This window comes from Bos indicus, chromosome 17 (genome assembly GCF_029378745.1).
Source record: "Bos indicus isolate NIAB-ARS_2022 breed Sahiwal x Tharparkar chromosome 17, NIAB-ARS_B.indTharparkar_mat_pri_1.0, whole genome shotgun sequence".
NCBI lineage: Eukaryota > Metazoa > Chordata > Mammalia > Artiodactyla > Bovidae > Bos > Bos indicus.
In genome coordinates, this window is record NC_091776.1 from 10012094 (window position 1) to 10033317 (window position 21224).

General features: G+C 44.2%; 1 protein-coding gene across 9 annotated transcripts in view; it reads right to left on the bottom strand.

Moving 5' to 3' along the window:
• Nucleotides 1–21224, bottom strand: part of ARHGAP10 (Rho GTPase activating protein 10) — a 375184-nt gene that overhangs the window by 15424 nt on the left and 338536 nt on the right. For all 9 annotated transcript variants that reach the window (XR_011561289.1, XM_070770139.1, XM_070770135.1 and 6 more), the window contains one exon: nucleotides 15009–15168. Coding sequence is in view for 8 of the 9 variants with exons in the window: in XM_070770139.1 (XP_070626240.1) it covers nucleotides 15009–15168 (160 nt within the window). In the remaining variant the exon portion in view is untranslated. The remainder of the gene's footprint in view (nucleotides 1–15008; nucleotides 15169–21224) is intronic.

A 21224-nucleotide genomic window follows, 5' to 3' on the forward strand; every position in this document is an offset into this window, starting at 1 on the left:
AATGCTTTGGGATTTGCAGGCTGTAGATCTTGCACCCTCTTAACCCAGTTGTTATCAAAGCCACACAAAAGCAGTCACAGACAGAATGTCAGTGTCTGGGTGGCTGTGTTCCAATAAAACTTTATTTATATATTAAAAACAGGCAACAGTGGGATGCAGTTTGCAGACTCCTGAATGAGATGTATTAGATGTGAATCTGTTTTGTAGTTGAGAGTTGGAAGACATGAAGACACTGATGGAAAACTCCCCAGGGCTCAAGAAGCCACTCCCCTTCCTCCATCTTCTTGGGCTTTGTGGCATGGGGCTCCTGTGTGTGTTAGAAGCCAATGTGCAAATACCCAGGGCTCTCCTGCAGCAGCAGCTCTCTTGACAAATTGCTCAAGATCACCTGCCATGCAGGAAGGAGACAGCCCATAGATCAAGCCAGCACTTGAAAGCTAGAACTTGCTCTCCCTTGACATAAAAAGTCTTCTACAGGAGGGAGGTGAGCAGTGAGAGAAGGAAAGGAATGGGAGGAAAGCTCTCAAATGCAGGAAAGACAGAACCCTTTGAGGCTGGACACGACCACTCTGAACACTCAGTCCCCACCCTGCAGGATGCTAAGGCAGCTGGTGGCTTTCCTCCCTTGACAACAAAGGACATCACCACTGAGTCAGCCAGTATCTTACGAAGTTCACTCCCAGGAGGATCATTTGCTTGGGTTTCACTATAAAAGAAATATCTGAGAGTGGCAACTCTAAGAACTATCTGAGAGTGATTAATTCTAACAATCTTTTGCTCAAAGTGTTCCTTGAATCGCATTTCTCTTCTTTCTAGATGATCTGTGGAATCAGGGACAGGGCTTGCTAGCTCAATGGAAAAGGAGCTGCAGCTGCATTTCAGAGAATTACGGGGCTGGAGGGGTCTCAGAGCTGTGGTCCTGCAGGGCAACTGACGGGAATATTTCTACAAGTCTAATTTGTATGGGGAAGACGCACCACCCAACATGAGAGTGGAACGTATAGAACAGGGGAGCTCCCAAGCACAGCTTGAAAGGGGCATACCACTTCTCTGCTATGAAAAGCCTCTGGTTACTCCCCAAGCTGTTTTACAGGTTACCTGTCATGATGGATGAGCTTCCCAAGCTTCTCAGAACAGTTGAGGGAGTTCACTGGCCATGGGAACCCCATGCCCTGGTCACGCAATACCTAAGGGCCATTTTCTCAGAAGTTTCTCCAGAGGAGGTTCCTGTACAGCGAGGTTAGGAAGGGAGCCCCGGGTCCTCCTGGAATAACTACTGTAACTGCTGGAAACAACACAACTTCGGGTCAATGCCAAAGGTTCCTGCAGGACAGGAGAGGTCATTTTTCCTAAGCCATTTGGTGGGGAGATTATATAACTGATGAACCAAGAAGTCAGGTCAGGTTCAACTAAGACTATCAAGTTAGGTTCTCAGAGGAAAGGAAAATGCAAGCAGGTGGCCACCCAGGGCTCCCAGGGGAGCAGTGGGGTCTTATTTCATGTGGCACCCAGTAACCTCACAACAATTCAGAGGGGCAGGTGCTCGCACTCCCCCTTTGCAGATAATCTCGCTAAGTCTTAGTTTGTTCGAGTAATTTATATAAGGCCTCCAAGGTTTGAAGTGGCAGGAAAAGAATGCAAAGCTAGGCTTGTTTGACTCTAAAATCAGTGCTTTGGGGAGCTCAGCTCAGTGCTCAGTAATGACCTAGAGAGATTGAATGGGAGATGGGGGTGGGAGGGACGTTCATGAAGGAGAGGGTATATGTAAGCGGGCTAAGTCACTTCAGTGGTGTCCAGCTCTCTGTGACCCTATGGACTGTAGCCCATCAGCTGTATATCAGCATGTATACATACAGCTGATTCACGCTGTTGTACTGCAGAAAGCAACACAATGTTGTAGAGCAATTATCGGAGAAGGCGATGGCGCCCCACTCCAGTGCTCTTGCCTGGAAAATCCCATGGATGCAGGAGCCTGGTGGGCTGCAGTCCATGGGGTCGCTAAGAGTCGGACACGACTGAACAACTTCCCTTTCACTTTTCACTTTCATGCATTGGAGAAGGCAATGGCACCCCACTCCAGTACTCTTGCCTGGAGAATCCCAAGGTCGGGGGAGCCTGGTGGGCTTCGGTCTATGGGGTCGCACAGAGTCAGACATGACTGAAGCAACTTAGCAGTAACAGAGCAATTATACTCCAATTAAAAAAAAATTTTCAAAAAGGAAGAAAAAAATTCTTTGATAAGTTAAATAAATGATAAAAGTCAGTGGTTCACCAGTCTACACCAGTCTCTCAACTCACAGAAAGCTCACAAGGCCCTGCCTACATTTCAGTACTGAGATACAGCCAACCAATCCATGAACAGCCGATGACGAATTACAACAAAAACTGATAAAATGAAAACGAAAAACAAAATAAGACTCATGAGAAGACAATTTTTTTTTGAGCCTTAAACAGTAGAGAAGCTACTATAAAAATTCAGATAAGTGTCTTTATTTTGGAAAGTCAACTTTTCATTATGAGGCTTTAAAGTTACAAGAATGACCAACAATCTGGCTTGAAAATAAAACCTCTGAACTTCAGAACCTGTAGTTACAGCACTGGAAAGGAAGAAATGAATCAGGTCACAGGCAAGTGCCAAGTACACGATACAAATACCAAAAACACCTAGAAACACACAAGGGACGTGCACGGAAGGCTGCAAGGAAGCTGGTCAGGGCAGCGTCATGTCTGTACCAAGTGAGAAAAAACACCCAAGAAAATATGCAGGACAAAAATTAGTATATTACCCCACCTCTCCACCAGTGAACATGCAGAGACTGATGGTTGAAGGCCAAGAATGTGGGCCCTGAGATTAGCTTCAAGAGCTTTACCAGATATCGTATTACTCATAAAAAGATTATGGATGCTGCTCTGTTGCAAAATATCAAATTTTCAAGTCCCCCAGCTCTGCTGTGGGGTGTGGTGGGGGAAAATGCCCTCCCCCCTCCCAGATTTCAGCCAAAGGTGTTGGACGGTGAATGTGCCGAAATTCAGATTCAAGTGTTTACTCCCCATAGATAATTATAAACCGCAGCCACATGACCTAAGACTGGGTCAGTGCTCCACTTCAAAACAAGGGCAGCGGCCAGCGGACAGCCACCCTTCATCAGTTCACTGGGTCTCAGAATCAGGGGAAAGCTTCGACAGTGGCCCCATCTGCAAACAGACAATCTCTATACTGACGGTAAAACATGGCAAGGGAACCACAGATCCCATGGACAGACAGATCAAGGTAAAAAACAACCTCTGCCCTTCCTAGTCAAGTGACTTGGGGCAGGTTTCCGACCATCTTTGTGCCTCCATTTCCCTATGTTTAAAAACGAATATATCGGGATTTCCCTGGTGATTAACACTTTGCCTTCCAAGGCAGCGGGTGCAGTTCGATCATTGCTTGGGAAGCAAATATCCCAAATATCTTATGGCCAAGCCAAAAAAAAAACCATAAAACAGAAGCAATATTGTAACAAATTCAATAAAGACTTTTTCAAAAAAACGAATACATTGGGACCTCCCTGGTGGTCCAGTGGCTAAGACTCCTTGCTCCCAACGCAGGGGCCCGGGTTCAATCCCTAGTCAGGGAACTAGATCCCACTTGCCTCAATAAAGACCCAGAGAAACCCAATACATAAACACATATATTTTTTAAAAGAATATATCTCTGCCTTGCCAGGTTTGATGTGAGGCTCAACATAAATATTTATAAAGAATCTATAACAAAGTCTGTGGCCCTTGAGAGTCAATGCTCTACAGTCTTTGATTCTGAGAAATGCAAGAGGTGATTTATTGCATCAAACCTTCCCTGCAGCCTCTCACCACCAATCCCTGCTAAAGCATAAGCCTCCTCCTCCTCTAAGTCCCCAGCCCACACAGGTCCAGAAGGGTTTAACCTCTGAGCAGACGTCACAAGACTGCTGGGGCTCGCAGCAAGGAAGCTCTTTCCTCTTGCTCACTGCCCTGTGTTTCCTTGTGGGCTATCTGACATGTCGATCTTTCTGAACCCACCAGGGACTTTGCTGCTCACTTAGGTACGGGACACTGTCTTCCAATTCACTCCCCATAGGACCGGGGGTACATCCTCCCACATGTACTACTGCTCCCAGCACGAGCTCTACTAGAGATCACGGTCAACAGGGCCCACCTAGAGGTAAGCAGAGAAGACAAGGTGCTCCCATTATAAGGATGTGATCACCTGATTAGCCAGTAAAGAGTCTGGAAATTTCTATGATGGGCAATTCATTTGGGGGAGTTAAAGACTACCCTCTCTTAATCTCTTTTTCAAATCTGCATCAGTTTCCTCCCCTTGTTACAAAAGCCATCTGTGTTCATCTTAGTCAAGTTTAACAAAATACAGATATGCAAAAACAAAGAAAGAAAGAGAGAGAGGGAGAACGTTTAAAAGATAAATTCCCAGGACTTCCGTGGCGGCCCAGTGGCTGGCACTTTGCCTTCCTGGGGTATGGGTTCCATCCCCGATCGGGGAGCGAAGATCCTACATGCTTCAAGACCAAAAAACCAAAACATAAAACAGAAGCAATACTGTAACAAATTTCATAAAGATTTTTTAAATGGTCTACGTAAAAAAAAGAACTTAAAGAGATACATTCCCTATTTTCTTTTGAAACAATCATCATAATAGAGATAAAAATTTAAGACATCAACTTCTAGGGTGAACTGACTGCCCCCGGCAGGGTTGAGAGCAGTAAAATCAAGAGCGGTGGGGTTGAAGAAGCCCTCCCTGAAGGAGTGAAGGAGGGAGAAGGGGAAAGAGAGAGAGAGAGAGAGGAAGGGAAGAAGTGGAGACAAAGTCTGCTATAACAGCCACCTGATCACTTCTAAGTGTGCACCTAATTTCACCAAATCTGGTTAAAAATTGTTTAAGAGGATCATTTTTCTGATTCAGACAAATCACTGTTGTGGTAGACACAAATACAATTGAAGGGGTACTTTGCTGCTAAGTCGCTTCAGTCGTGTCCGACTCTGTGCGACCCCATAGATGGCCTCCCACCAGGCTCCCCCGTCCCCGGGATTCTCCAGGCAAGAACACTGGAGTGGGTTGCCATTTCCTTCTCCAATGCATGAAAGTGAAAAGTGAAAGTGAAGTCACTCAGTCATGTCAGACCCTCAGTGACCCCATAGACTGCAGCCCACCAGGCTCCTCCATCCATGGGATTTTCCAGGCAAGAGTACTGGAGTGGGGTGTCATTGCCTTCTCCAGGGTACTTTTCTATCTTCCAGCAAAGTTTACCAACTCCCTGAAAAGCAATCGAGTAACCAAAAGTCAAGGAATTTCAAGTGCCATGTAACTGTCTATGGGAAAATTCTATTTGTCAGCCCACATTAAAAGAGGCAAGTTATTTCATTGACAAGAATAAAGATGGTCACCAGCGAGCACACACGGAGTCTTCTATGGGCATGGGAGTCTACCATGTGACGACTTTAACTAACAAGCACCAGGACTGGGAAGGCATGAACCTCTGATGAAGTTCAAGGCAGCTCTGAGGACAGATGTGCTAGGAACATCTTTCACACCAGGATAGGTGTGCTAGGAACTTTCACACTCAGGATAAACCAAACCGAGGGCCTCACAGTGCGTGGAAGGAAGAGAAGCAGCTACTGCCCTCCCAGCCTGCTAGAACACAGACTGAGATACACCTCAGGGTATCAACATCCCCAGTTACGAAGAGCTATTCTACGATGCAGCCATCTTTTTTATTTTTTGATTGTGTGATTTTATTTACAGGATTCATAAGCAAATCCATTTAGACAGAAAGTAGATTACTGTTTGTCTAGAGATGAGGAGAATGCTGAAGAGAAACAGAGGCTGACCACACAGGAATGAACGGGTACAGGGGGTGACAATGTTCTCACAACGCCTTTGCTGCTGCTGTTCAGTCGTGGCCGACTCTTTGTGGCCCCATGGAAAGCGGTGCACCAGACCTCCCTGTCCTCCGCTATCTCCTGGAGCTTGCTCAAACTCGTCCATTGAGTCAGTGATCAATGAGCCATCCAACCATTTCACCCTGTCGCCCCCTTCTCCTCCTGCCCTCAGTCTTTCCCAGCATCAGGGTCTTTTCCACTGAATCGACTCTCCACAGCAGGTGGCCAAACTACTGGAGCTTTAGCTTCGCCTTTCGGTGATGAAAATCTTTCAAAATTGACTGTGGCTATGGTCACACCTCTCTGTGACGACGTCACAATCGATTCTTTTCAATGGGTGAATTACATACCAATAAAGTCATTCTAACAAAAGTTATGGTCCACGTTAAATGAAGCGTTGGTGCCAGAACCACCACAGTGACTGTACAGGAAGACATGAAAAAGCGTGGAGAACTGGGCGCGTTGGTAATAAAACAAAACTGGAGAAAAAAACAAAACCCAGGTAACTATTTCCTAAAGGAAAGTGTGTATGAGGCGGCGATAAATGAGCAGAGAATGAACCTCACTGTGTCCGTCCTTTGCAGTGGGGGCTGACCTAGGAGATAATATTGCAACAGTGACAAGGATAATAGGATTCCAGAAAGCTGGGGGACAGGTGACAGGGAGGCAGAAGAAAGAGCTAAAGTTTTTAACTCCCTAACAATGTCAGAATGGAAGCAGGACATTCTGACTGTGAAGGGGCTTCTGGAAATGTCTAACAGATCACGGTATTTCTAGAGGCGAGGCAGATGGACAGCCAACAGAGAGTGTTGCTTAGTGTCATAATTAATAGATCAAGAATGACTGAGTTGAGGGCTGAGATTCATTGCCTAATAGAAAGCTGCCTAAAAGAAATACCATCCCTTATCAGGATCCAGACCTGAGCCAATCCTCAGACCCAGAACTCACTGGCCAAAGAGAACTGAGGTCCCCTGAGGACGTTCCCTGCAATAAATGCCATGGCAACTGTGTATACTACTAATTTCCCACATCATTGCAACGTGGGTACCAATGGATGCTGCCATCTTGAGTGTGGGCAAGTCCTGGAAGGACGTGCTCCTTTTCATTGGAAATCTGTGAAGGAAGCAGAGAGCAATGCCTGGTATTTCTAACAAGAGATTCTCAATTGCGGCAGGGAACCTAAAAAAAAAATTACTTGTCAAAGACCTGCTCCATCATTTAAAACTGAAGAGAAAACTACTTTACGGGGGAAAAATGACCTCAGAACGTTTGAAATACCTTGGCCTGTGATGTAATGTCTCCAAGGAGACTGAGCATGCAATTCTTCACCGGCAATGAGGTCGCCTGTCACCTTCCTGAGCGCACAGGTAAGTCATAGCTCCAGGTTGATGGGCTGCGATGAATATGACCCACCATTCACACCATCAGCAGAAACCCAAGAAATCCAATTCTGCTGGGTTGTTTTCTCCCTGTCAGAGGCTACAGCTGTATTTACACACTGCCTATACCAGAATATCAGCTACTGTGGGTTCTCCTGTGTGAAGCTGCTTCCTGGTGACGAGGGTCATGGCACTGCTCTACAATAGAGCCACTGGGGTCCCATGTGAACTACATACATTTGGCTTCATTTTACAAGACCTCTGATAAGGCGAGTATAACTTTTGAAACAGTCACCACTCTAGATTAAAATCAGGCAGACCAGGCTGTGCCTCTTCTTTCAGGCTCTGAGTACAGTTTTAATCGCCCCACAACAGCTTTGGTTTTTATTAAAAGGGATCTTAGTCATCAAATTTACTCAGATCCTACTATAACCAATACTGTACAGCTAGTATATATAGGTAATTTTTTTAAAGAAACAAAAAGGAAAGCACATACATATGAAAACTAAATTTATAAATGCTGAGCAAATAAAGAAAAATGCTACAAAGAGAAAATGGTGAGATGAATTCTGTTGAATTCCCAGAGGAAGAGTTTTAAATCTTAAGGAAGAAAGAGGATGGAAACCAAATCAAACATAGCTGCCTGAGAGATATTCAATGATACAGAGAAAGAAGAGAGACTGACACAAGGAAAGCATTTTTATAAATATGAAGTAATTAAAATGGAAAATAAAATATCTATTAATAACTATCTCAATATCACTTGGGCTTCCCTGGTGGCTCAGACAGTAAAGAATCTGCCTGCAATGCAGGAGACTTGGGTTTGATCCCTGGGCCAGGAAGATCACCTGGAGAAGGGAATGGCTACCCATTCCAGTATGCTTGTCTGAAAAATCCCATGGATGGAAGAGCCCGGTGAGCAGTCCAATGGATTGTCAAAGAGTCAGACACAACCAAGCACATACAGGCAATATCACTAAAAAGTCCTAAGATCCAATTTCTACTATTGAGAATTTTATTATTGACCTTGGAGTGAGGGAAAGATTGGATAGTATTATGAACCTGATGTTTGTGTCCCCTCAAAATTTACATGTTGAAACCCTACTCCCTAAAATGAGATGTCATTAGGAGTTGGGGCCTTTAGGAGGAAATCAGGATGAGATGAGAGTAGAATCCTCATGAAAGGGATTAGTGTCCCACTAAGCCAAAGACGGAGAAGCTCTATACAGTCAGCAAAAACAAGACTGGGAGCTGACTGTGGCTCAGATCATGAACTCCTTATTGCCAAATTCAGACTTAAATTGAAGAAAGTAGGAAAAACCACTAGATCATTCAGGTATGACTTAAATCAAATCCCTTATGATTATACAGTGGAAGTGAGAAATAGATTTAACAGACTAGATCTGATAGATAGAGTGTCTGATGAACTATGGAAGGAGGTTTGTGACATTGTACAGGAGACAGGGATCAAGACCATCCCCATGAAAAAGAAATGCAAAAAAGCAAAATGGCTGTCTGAGGAGGCTGTGAAAAGAAGAGAAGTGAAAAGCAAAGGAGAAAAGGAAAGATATAAGCATCTGAATGCAGAGTTCCAAAGAATAGCAAGGAGAGATAAGAAAGCCTTCCTCGGCAATCAATACAAAGAAATAGAGGAAAACAACAGAATGGGAAAGATTAGAGATCTCTGCGAGAAAATTAGAGATACCAAGGGACCATTTCATGCAAAGATGGGCTCGATAAAAGACAGAAATAGTATGGACCTAACAGAAGCAGAAGATATTAAGAAGAGGTGGCAAGAATACACAGAAGAACTGTACAAAAAAGATCTTCATGACCAAGATAATCACGATGGTGTGATCACTCACCTGGAGCCAGACATCCTGGAATGTGAAGTCAAGTGGGCCCTAGAAAGCATCACTATGAACAAAGCTAGTGGAGGTGATGGAATTCCAGTGGAGCTATTTCAAATCCTGAAAGATGATGCTGTGAAAGTGCTTCACTCAATATGCCACCAAATTTGGAAAACTCAGCAGTGGCCACAGGACTGGAAAAGGTCAGTTTTCATTTCAATCCCAAAGAAAGGAAATGCCAAAGAATGCTCAAACTACCACACAATTCCACTCATCTCACATGCTAGTAAAGTAATGCTCAAAATTCTTCAGGCCAGGCTTCAGCAATATGTGAACCATGAACTTCCTGATGTTCAAGCTGGTTTTAGAAAAGGCAGAGGAACCAGAGACCAAATTGTCAACATCCGCTGGATCATGGAAAAAGCAAGAGAGTTCCAGAAAAACATCTATTTCTGCTTTATTGACTATGCCAAAGCCTTTGTGTGGATCACAATAAACTGTGGAAAATTCTGAAAGAGATGGGAATACCAGACCACCTGACCTGTCTCTTAAGAAATCTGTATGCAAGTCAGGAAGCAACAGTTAGAACTGGACATGGAACAACAGACTGGTTCCAAACAGGAAAAGGAGTATGTCAAAGCTGTATACTCTCACCCTGATTATTTAACTTCTATGCAGAGTACATCATGAGAAAAGCTGGGCTGGAAGAAGCACAAGCTGGAATCAAGATTGTCGGGAGAAATATCAATAACCTCAGATATGCAGATGACACCACCCTTATGGCAGAAAGTGAAAAGGAACTAAAAAGCCTCTTGATGAAAGTGAAAGAGGAGAGTGGGAGAAGTTGGCTTTTTAAAGCTCAACATTCAGAAAGCTAAGATCATAGCATCTGGTCCCATCACTTCATGGAAAATAGATGGGGAAACAGTGGAAACAGTGTCAGACTATTTTGGGGGGCTCCAAAATCACTGCAGATGGTGATTACAGCCATGAAATTAAAAGATGCTTACTCCTTGGAAGGAAAGTTATGACCAACCTAGATAGCATATTCAAAAGCAGAGACATTACTTTGCCAACAAAGGTTCGTCTAGTCAAGGCTATGATTTTTCCTGTGGTCATGTATGGATGTGAGAGTTGGACTGTGAAGAAGGCTGAGCACCGAAGAATTGATGCTTTTGAACTGTGGTGCTGGAGAAGACTCTTGAGAGTCCCTTGGACTGCAAGGAGATCCAACCAGTCCATTCTAAAGGAGATCAGTCCTGGGATTTCTTTGGAAGGAATGATGCTAAAGCTGAAACTCCAGTACTTTGGCCACCTCATGCGAAGAGTTGACTCATTGGAAAAGACTCTGATGCTGAGAGGGATTGGGGGCAGGAGGAGAAGGGGACAACAGAGGATGAGATGGCTGGATGGCATCACCAACTCGATGGATGTGAGTTTGAGTGAACTCTGGGAGTTGGTGATGGACAGGGAAGCCTGGCGTGCTGCGATTCATGGGGTCACAAGAGTCGGACACGACTGAGCGACTGAACTGAACTGAAGATCCACGAGAATCCGTTTCTGTTCTCTGCTCTCCATCACATGCAAATACAAGATAAGTGAGCACTCTGCTCACTGGAAGCAGTCTCCCACTGGGGCCCAGCTAGACTGACACCCTGAACTTGGACTTCCAGCCTCCAAAACTGTGGTAATTAAGCTCCTGCTGTTCATAAAGCCACTCAAAGTAATTTTGTTACAGCAGCTGGAACTGAGTGAGACAGATAAGCAGGCAGGCACATGGAGTTACTGACGCAGACGCACACATATCAGACAAGAAGGAAAGTTAAGGGTTAACTGGAGAACTATGGAGGGAACACTTCATGCAAGGATGGGCCTGATGAAGGACAGAAATGGGAAGGATCCAACAGAAGAGGTGGCAAGAATACACTAAAGAATTGTACAGTAGAGCTCTTAATGACCCCGATAACCACGATGATGTGGTCACTCACCTAGAGCTGGATACCCTGGAGTGTGAAGTCAAGCGGGCCTCAGGAAGCATTACTATAAGTAAAGCTAGTGGAGGTGTTGGAATTCCAGCTGAGCTATTTCAAATCCTGAAAGATGATGCCGTTAATGTGCTGCACTCAATATGCCAGCAAATTTGGAAAACTCAGCAGTGGTCCTAAGACTGGAAAAGGTCAGTTTTCATTCGAATCCCAAAGAAGGGCAATGCCGAAGAACGTTCAAACTTCCACACAATTGCTCTCATTTCACATGCTAGCAAGGTAACGCTCAAAATCCTCCAAGCTAGTCTTCAACAGTACATGAACCGAGAACTTCCAGATGCCCAAGCTGGATTTGGAAAAGGCAGAGGAACCAGAGGTCAAACTGCCAACATCCACCAGATCATAGAGAAAGCAAGGGAATTTCAGAAAAATATCTACTTCGGCTTCACTGAGTATGCAAAAGCCTTTGACTGTGTGGATCAAAACAAAACTGTGGAAAATTCTTAAAGAGCTGGGAATACCAGACCACCTGACCTGCCTCCTGAGAAACCCATATGTAGGTCAAGAAGCAACAGTTAGAACTGGACATGGAAAAACTGGTTCAAAACTGGAAAAGGAGTATGGCAAGGCTGTATATTGTCACCCTGCTTATTTAACTTCATGCAGAGTACATAATGCAAAACGGCAGAAACCACTCTAATGGCAGAAAGTGAAGAGGAACTTAGGAGCCTCTTGATAAGGGTGGAAGTGGAAAGTGAAAAAGCTGGCTTAACACTCAACATTCAAAAAAAACTAAGGTCATGGCATCCGGTCCCATCACTTCATGGTAAATAGGTGGGGAAAAAGTGGAAGCAGTGACAGACTATTTTGTTGGGCTCCAAAATCACTGCTGATGGTGATTGCAGCCATGAAATAAAAAGACACTGCTCCTTGGAAGGAAGGCTGTGACAAACATAGACAGCATATTTAAAAGTAGAGACATCACTTTGACAACAAAGATCTACATAGTCAAAGCTATGGTTTTTCAAAGCAGTCATGTATGGATGTGAGAGATGGACCATAAAGAAAGCTGAGCACTAAAGAATTGATGCTTTTGAATTGTGGTGCTGGAGAAGACCCTGGAGAGTCCCTTGAACTGCTAGGAGATCAAACCAGTCAATCTTTAAGGAAATAAACCCTGAATATTTTTTGGAAGGACTGTTGCTGAAGCTGAAGCTTCAATACTTAGCCACCTGATTCGAAAAACTGACTCATTGGAAAAGATCCTGATGCTGGAAAAGATTGAAGGCAAAAGGAGAAATGGACATGAATCTGAGCAAACTCTGGGAGACAGTGGAGGGCAGAGGAGCCTGGTGGCATGACGTCCATGACTTAGTGACTGAACAACAACAACATTAATTAGGGAATCATTTCCTAACATCAAGTATTGGGCACAGACAGAGAAAGGTATAATTCTGAATCCTCCAGGAGACTAGAATACTCGAGAAGGCTTCCCAAAAGTGAAAACTAAATTACACCCTGAAGACAGGTCAGGATTGTCTTGAGCAAAAAGGAAGGGAGACATTTCAGGCAAAGGGAATCAACATTTGCAGTGAGCACCCAGGGGCTGCTTGAAGAGAGCAAACACACAATCCTAGGAAGAGAAAAGAAAAGCAAAAAAAAAGGAAGCACTATGCACTGTCACTTCTCTTAACTATAATCCTTGGAGATGTACATCGGCACGCACCTGGAACCGCGGGGGAGGGGCAGGCAGGAGAGTATATCAGGGTTTGCCAACATCGTCAGGAAATACATTAGAAATACACATCTTCCAGCTCCCCTCTAACCCTAAGCATCGCTCTTGGGTGGGATCCAGCACTGTGGGCTTCACAAGTCCTGCAAAGGGTCCTCATTGGCTCAAGTATGAGAAGCACTCCCCAACTTAATGAGAAATCTAGACTGAAGCATGCTTACAATAAATCCTTTAAAAGATACACAGGAAACATTCTACATATGTAAGAGGGAGACGGGTTTTGTCTAGCACCCAGGGAAAAAGATAAGTCCTTCAAATAGCAGGAAGTGTCCATTGTAACAAAAATCTCCTTTCCAGACTGGATTCAACTACTTACTTTGCCCTGTTTTTTTCAGGCCTCTCAAGGTTGGAGTACTTTCTATGACATTTTAAGACGTGTATGGGGACTTCCTGGTGGCCCAGGGGTTAAGGCTCTGTGCTCCCTATACTCGGAGCAAAGGTTGGGGAAATCAGATCCCACATGCTGAGCAGGGCCTGGCCTGAGACATAAAGCAGATAAATAAAGACTGAAGTGTTTTTTTTTTTTTTAATCTGTATGAATAAGAAGCTGGGGGATTCACTCCACATTTGATTGACAACCAAAAATATCAAGCTTTTCATGTCTCAGCAGTGGATGTGCTATGAACTGAGCACGGGCTGCATCGTGGCTCATAATGCCACTGCTCCACAGAACCACCACGAAGAACTGACTAAACTGCTGTCCACTGACCGGGACAGTTACTGACAAGACTGGAGGCTTGGTCTGTGCTTTAAAACACACACACACACACACTAATACACCTCAAGTCCCACTGCTAGAGTGCCCTGCATTACAGCTTCTGGGTTCCGATGTAGCCACTGTTACTTTTGCTTCTGGCACAAAAGTGAAAAATTATTCTTACTTTTAAAAGAGAACGGTAAAAATGATAGGCCCATTTGAGTAACATGTAATTTAAATCCACAATACAGTCTTCAGCATTTAAATACATGTATGCGACAATCTTTGGGGGGAAAAAACTCCTCTGGAGAACGTGTACCCATATTTTGAGTTCCGCTTGGATTTTCAGCTAGATTTTGCAAAGTCTTTAGGTCACCCCCAAATTTCAGAATAACATACCAGATTTGTCCCTGCCTCTTTTAATACTTAATAAGTTCATAATGATTTCATGTGAATCCAGCAGTAACTATAAAAAGCCAAGTACTGTGAGGAACAGTTTTCAATTCCATTTAAAGTCCCAAGAATGCTCAGCTAGGGTCAAATGACATCATTATCTGTGACTTATTTTAAGCAACTTTGATTTTTTTTCCCCCACTTTAAAGGCAGGACACCCAGATACTCTCAGGTTGAATTACAGATGTATTTTTGGATGTCACTTGATTGACTAATCAAGTCATGTCATGTAATTATTAGTGGAGTTGTTTTATTTTCCCTTCTCTGAGCATTTGTTTGAAGTCTGACGTTGCACACCACCACCGATGTGCATTTACTCCACAACTGCAGGCAGTAGAGAAAGACACACCCTCAAGCAGTCAAACCAAGCCCACGCATGGTATTCTGTTTGTATTGGAATTATTTACCCTAATACACATGAGCATCTGCATATGCCTGGCACTCAACCACACTGAGAAGACAAAATCAGATATTTCATTCATCAATTGTCAATTATACATGATCACACAGAGTAAACAGAGTAAGGCATTAGTATGACACTCATAAAAATTCCTATCATTAAGATATCATCCTATAGAAAACTTAAAAGTCTACTGATCACAAGGCAAGATTTTCATCTTTCTAAAAGTCTGTGGTAACTAATGAGAAAACCTCCCGAGCAGGACAATAACAAACTTCCTTTGTGCAACCCCAAACTTCCACAAATTGAACTGAAAACAGATTTGAAATAGCATCCACCCATCCCTTCCATACTGGGAACACACAGACCCTATTCCCTTTGGTTTATGGACCCTCTCCTCTGTGGCATCCCCACAGATTAAGAGTGCAAAGGTCCTGAGGTCTCAGGCTATAGGACTGACCTGGCACATAAAACTTCAGAATAAAAATCACCGCCCCCCTTCCCTCAGCACCCAACAGAAGAGCACAGCTACTTACGCAGTGGGTGCCCAGTCCCCGAAGCTGCCCCCGTCTGTAAGCAGGTGGTTCCGGTCTGGTCCAGGGTGCCCAAGGGCAGTGGCAGTCGTGGGAGACGGAGAGGAAAGCGAGTCCAGGCTGCTGGGAGGGGTGTCCTCCTTAGGAAGACTGGGACGGTCACCTAGGGAGGAGAAAAAGGCATTAACTTTCAAACAAATGCTCAGAGGAGAAAAAAACAACTCCATTAATAACTACATGGCCTCACTTGATGAGTCAATCCAATTATATCCAAAATTACATTTACAATGCAGTCTGAGAGTATGTTGGTGCCCTGTCTTCAGGGATTTTCTTGTTTTTTTTTTTGTTTTTTTTTTTAAATCAAAGATGCTTAAAATAAATCATAGATAATACAAAATGAGGAGTTTTTCCCCACAAGAAAAAAAGCAATAATCAAAGTCAGATCAAGACGGAAGATGAATAAATGGCAGCCACAATGACTTCCTGGTCTCTAAGGACCACAGTCATAAATCAGCGATAACCTCAAGAGCAATGCAGAGCAGCGCATCAACCCTGCCGGGTCCAGCCTCTTTCTTTCCAGCCACATGATGACTCTTCAAGCTACTGCCAATCGCCACCTACCACATAAATTCAACAACTTGCAAGGGACCTTGTTTTCTGAGCTGAAATCTTAGATTACAATTTAGCAGCCCAACTGATTAAACTGTGGACAAGGAGAAACTTCCATTTGCTGGTGAACGTGAAGATGTTCTACAAGAACTAGGCCCAGGCAGTGACTACAGGGGATGACTTTTTTTTTAAGATTTATTTACTTGGCTGCACTGAGTCTTTGTTGCTACAGGCTTTCTCGAGCTGCAGAAAGCGGAGGGCCTCTTCATTTACGGGCTCCTCGCTGAGGCGGCTTCTCTGGCTGTGAAACGCAGGCTCCAGGTGCTTCAGCAGCGGCAGCACACGGGCTCCGGAGCACAGGCTCAAGAGTCGTGATGCTCAGGCTTAGCGGCTCTGCGGAACATGGGATCCTCCGGACCAGGGATCAAACCCCTATCTTTTGCATTGGCAGGCAGATTCTTAACCACTCAACCACCAGACCACGGAAGTCCCCAGAGATGAACTTACACTCAAACAGAAGAAGCGTTTCTTAAATGGGTTCCATGATTCATTCACTCAGAGAGGACCATTTGGTGAAATACATCTAGTATCATTTGTACACATGACGAGCTTGGGCGGAAACTGCAGAAGGTGGGTAGGAGCTCAGAAGAGCTTCTGTCTCTCCCAACTGGTCTGCTCACTTCCGTGGTACTGTCAGCCCACACCACAGCTTGGCCCATTCAGCCAAAGTCACGGACCCCATTAAATCGTAACCACTCAAGGGTGTCTTCCAGAGGCAGCAACTTTCTATTAAGATGGCAATGGCTTGGCCTTGATTTTTATAAATAATGGGTCACGAGAGTTGCTCAACAAACTGCCATGGCAGCAGATAACACACAATGTGGATGGTCACACCCTCGCCACAAACAGCTTCCAGCTGATTAAAGCTTCCTTCTTCCTCAGGCCTAAGTCCCAGAAATAGAGGATGTATGAACGCTGGGAACCCACTCTCAGAAAAGCATATTAGACATACTTCAGCTCTACTCATCACAGAGCACAAGCGAAATCCCTGGCCTAAATGCATGGTTGGGGAAGGAGATATAATGAGCAAGAGGTGAACATCACGTGATCCCTGTGGGCAGGTCTTCTCCCTGAGCAAAGTCTCTCTATAAAAGCCTTGTTCTCTCTCCCCATTCATAAACACACGGTCCAGAATACTGCATGGACATAGAGAATACACATATGGATACTGAGGGGGAAGGGGGAGTGGGATGAATTGGGAGATCTAGGTACATGATTGATACTGCATATAAAATAGATAATTAAAGAGGACTACTGCATAGCCCAGGGAACCCTACTCAACACTGTGATGACTTAGACAGGAAGGAAATCCAAAAAAAGAGGGGAGGGGATATATGCAGAGCTTCTGGCTCTGCTGTACGGCAGAAACTAACACAATGTAAAGCAACTATACTCCAATAAAATTAAAAAAAAAAAAAAACAGAATACCATATGCTTCCTCTTCCAGTGAGCTTCCTTTTCCTACAGCCCTTCACCACAAACACATTTAGCTAATTGGGATAATTCAGCCCCGAAGAGAAGGGCTCATTTTCAGGCCAATGAACCGAAACCCACTGCTAGATTTCTGTGATTTCCTTTGGGTTTATTTTCATTCTGGGATACAGTCCACTCTGCAGCAAAGGCTGCCTCCCTCTGTGCCTGGAGAGCTCCGTCCATCCAGTTCTCGGCGAATGAGACCTGGAGCTCCAGCTTTTCCCGGGCCCTTCCGGGTATCGCTCAGTCATTCTGGGCAACCACTCCCTTTAAAACTAGGACGGCCTCTTGTGTAACCACAGCACACCGTCTAAAGCAAACTCTGAAATGTTTTCTGGCACGACAGCTGCCAATTCGGGGTTTGGCTAGAAGGTGCAAACGCGGACCAGTTCTGCAGTAGGACAGGGTAACCTCCACAGTGGGTCGCACGCCAGCAGCTTCCTGGCGGCAGGAGGCTGGACGCTGGCCCTCTGCTCGCTGGGCCACGGGCCCTGTCTCCAGGGCAGGGCCTGACCCAGCAAAAGCAGCAAGTGGGCCTATTACTCCCTGCCTCATTCCTACAAGGAGAAAGCTGACACTGAGAAGTAGCTTGAGGAAGTGGAGCCCAGGGTCCCAAGTTCCTTTCCAAAGGTACATGCCTGAAACACTCGCTCAACCACAGACACTAGCTCATGGCCAGCCCCTCCGATTCTGTCCCCAAGCAGACTGACACAGCACACACTGTCACTCAACATATTAAATCACACGCCGGTAAGAGAATTTCTCCCTTCCTTCCTGCCAAAGGGTGGCAATCTGAACCCTCAAGTGAAAAAAAAATATTGATACAAGGGCACAGGTGTACACAAACTGATCAAAGAGCTCCCTCAAAACTCCCTTCTCTCCCACTGTTTAGGAAAGTGCTTTTCTACTTAAGAATCACGGAATTTGAGGAAACATTAATATCAGGCATGGAAAGTTAAATATTCTAAAAGTTTAGTTTACCAACACCAAATGACTTCTTTGTAACTATTAACAGGAGGAAAATAATAAAGCTTTAAAAAATTCCATGTTCGACAATATCGGGAATAAAGACGATAAATTAAGACGTTAAATCCTGTGAAGCTCACAGGAATAAAGACGATGAATAAAGACGTCAAATCCTGTGAAGCTCACTTGTACTTGAGAAGCAAAGTCAGACACCCGCATCACTTTTCACCTTGCATTTCTTCCGTGTCACACAACCTGTTAGTTTAGGTGCTACCCGTCAACAGGCATCTCCAGACACACACATCACCTACGAGTAACAAGGCTGAGCTGGGTACGTGAGCAAGAATGGTTCTGAAGGGCTTTCGTGAGCAACAGACTCCAAGAGGAGAAAGGCACTAGAAGAGAACCACCAGCATCTCGGAGAGAGAAAGACGTCCTCACAATTAACCCCGGATTAATTCCCACCTTCTCCATAAGCTCTTGCCAACCACATTTTCTGCCTGTTCTCTCCTCTCTCACAACAGCAAGTGCAGTCAAGTCCACACTGCACTGTCGACGCTTCCACGACCTGATTTTAGCTCCCCACCACCGTTACACATCTTCTGAGGGTGGAGTCCGCCTCTCATCTTGGTAACCCTTAGAACACAAGGCACTGCCAGGCAGATCAGGAGGCTTCAGGAAATACTGACTGTGGACTCACTGCCAGGGAAGAGATCGTGATATTGCAAAGCCAGTACCTCCAGGAATTAGCAAGGAAAAAAACCCTACAAACCTCAAGGGAGTCCTGTTATGAAATCTGCACACAGTTTCTGAGGATTGTCCTCTCCCCTTTGAAGCCACAGTCATCCTCTCTTCAATTTGCTGAGGTTCTGCTTACATACAGTAAGTCCCGGACATACGACCCATCAAGTTGTGAATTTTCAAAGATGCAAATATGAGCTCCATCAACGTTAGGCATGAGAGAGAGCACAGCTTGCCCCCTGGCTCTGATTGCTGACAGTCCTTCAGCTCTACCATCTCCCACCTCCTCTCCCTCCTCCAGTCTAACTCTTGATGCCAGCCCCTGTATGCCAGCGGTTGCACTATACTACTGGACTTTTCAAGGTACTCTACTGTAAGATTAAAAATGTTCTATTTTTGTGTTCATTTTTTAATGTGTTATTTGTGTGAAAGGTATGATAAACCTATTGCATCACTGTACTATATAGGCGATTGTGGTGGTTGAGAACCTAGGCTAACTTTGTTGGACTCACAAATGTGTTCTCGGAACACAACTCATTCATATGTAGTGTACAAGGCACACGACCCTCAAGTTCTTGCCTTAGATAACTGGGTGAATGGAGAGTTATCGATTGAAATAGGGAATGAAAAGCAAGGAGCAAGTGAGCTGGGTGTGGGACATAAACCAGCTGTGGACATGGTTTTGAGGACATAGGTTTGAGGGATGAGTAACAGATCCAGGGGATCTGGTTAAACAGCTCCAGGACCCTGCAGAGAGGTCTGGGATAGTTTCATTGATGTGAGAGGTATGTGGGTAGAGTGAAGTCATTGCAATGGATGGAGAGAGCAATGGAGATGTAAAAATGGAAGAGAACCCTGGAGGAACTTTAGTGTAAGGAGCAGGCTTCTCCTTACTGGTGGTGGTGGTGGTGGTGGTGGTTGCTGTCATTCTGGTAAAGAGAAAGAAGTGTTGTAAGTATTTAGGACTTCCCCCTAGACATAGACTCACATTAAAAAATGGACCCAAAAAAAAATTCACAAGGACATGCCTTCATGCCAGCTACTGGGATGGCCAAAAAGTTCATTTGAGTTTTTCCGTTATGGCTTCTGGAAAAACTCGAACAAACTTTTTGACCAAGCCAATAGATTCATTACTTATTCTGATTTCTTTATGACCCTGAGCATGTGCAGGAGTGGTTTGTTCTCATGAGCGACTAAAACAATCTTCAATGACTGGCAGAGAACTGAACAGGAAGAGGGAAGAAGAACTCTATAATTCTACCAAAGTTAACACAGAGGATGTGTATCTCCTATATTCTAATATACTAATCAACTTTTACTCTAGTCAACTGAACTTTCTTGGTCTGATGATGACAAGGTGAAACTCTCCACTCATCTTCTGCTAATTTCACTTAAACAGAACTGCCGTTGCATTGTTGGAGGGAATGAGGCTCACAGTTATCCTTCCCATTTCATTCATTTCTTCTTTGTCCTCCTCTCAAATCACTTCCTAATCGTTAAGAAGTCAGAGATGGTTCCCTTTGAATCCCTCTCCAGCTGTTTTCTACTTAGCCTAGGATGCTTGGGCATGAGCTGAAACTGTAGAAGGTTTCTGTTATTTCTCAGGGACAGCCTATCTGCACTAGTAAGGCTGGTCCATGTCCCCACCTCTCAAACATCCTGGCTGATGAATTAGCAGAAGAAAGAAAGAAAAGGAAAATGGACAGAAAAGAGGAAAGAAATAAAGCAAAAAAAAAAAAAAAAAGAGCTAATGCATTAGTTGAACTTAACTCTTGACAAACCCCCCAGTTACACGTTTGGTTAATTGGAAGACAACAGTAGATTCCCTCTGTAGTTCTCCTGGCACACAAACACCCCTTCCATCAAATCAGAATAAACTTAGATGCTCCTAAATATCAAGCAGCTAGTGGTCACAAGAACCAAAGAAAGATTTATTGAGAACAAAGTAACTATACTTACAACAACACAGTTAACACTTTTACAATACAGATCAGAATAAACTTAGATGCTCCTAAATATCAAGCAGCTAGTCACTAGAATCAAAGAAAGATTTATTGAGAACAAAGTAACTGTACTTATAGCAACAGTAACACTTTAACAATAAAGATCAGTCAGGAAATTTTCAGTCAAGAAGACAATGAAATTTTAAAAGGACACCCACATTTTTTCCCACATATACCCAAAACAACAAAAATGAAATGATTTCTTTTTTATTTTTTAAAAATAAACTTGTAGTTGAAAAACTTGCTTCACATTTCTGTGAAATAGAAATAAAAAGAAAATAGTTTCAGAAGTCAGTGGAGCTCAAGCCAGAAGTCTACTGGCTCCAGGACTCATCAAAACCAGCAGAACCAGTAGACATTTCAATCC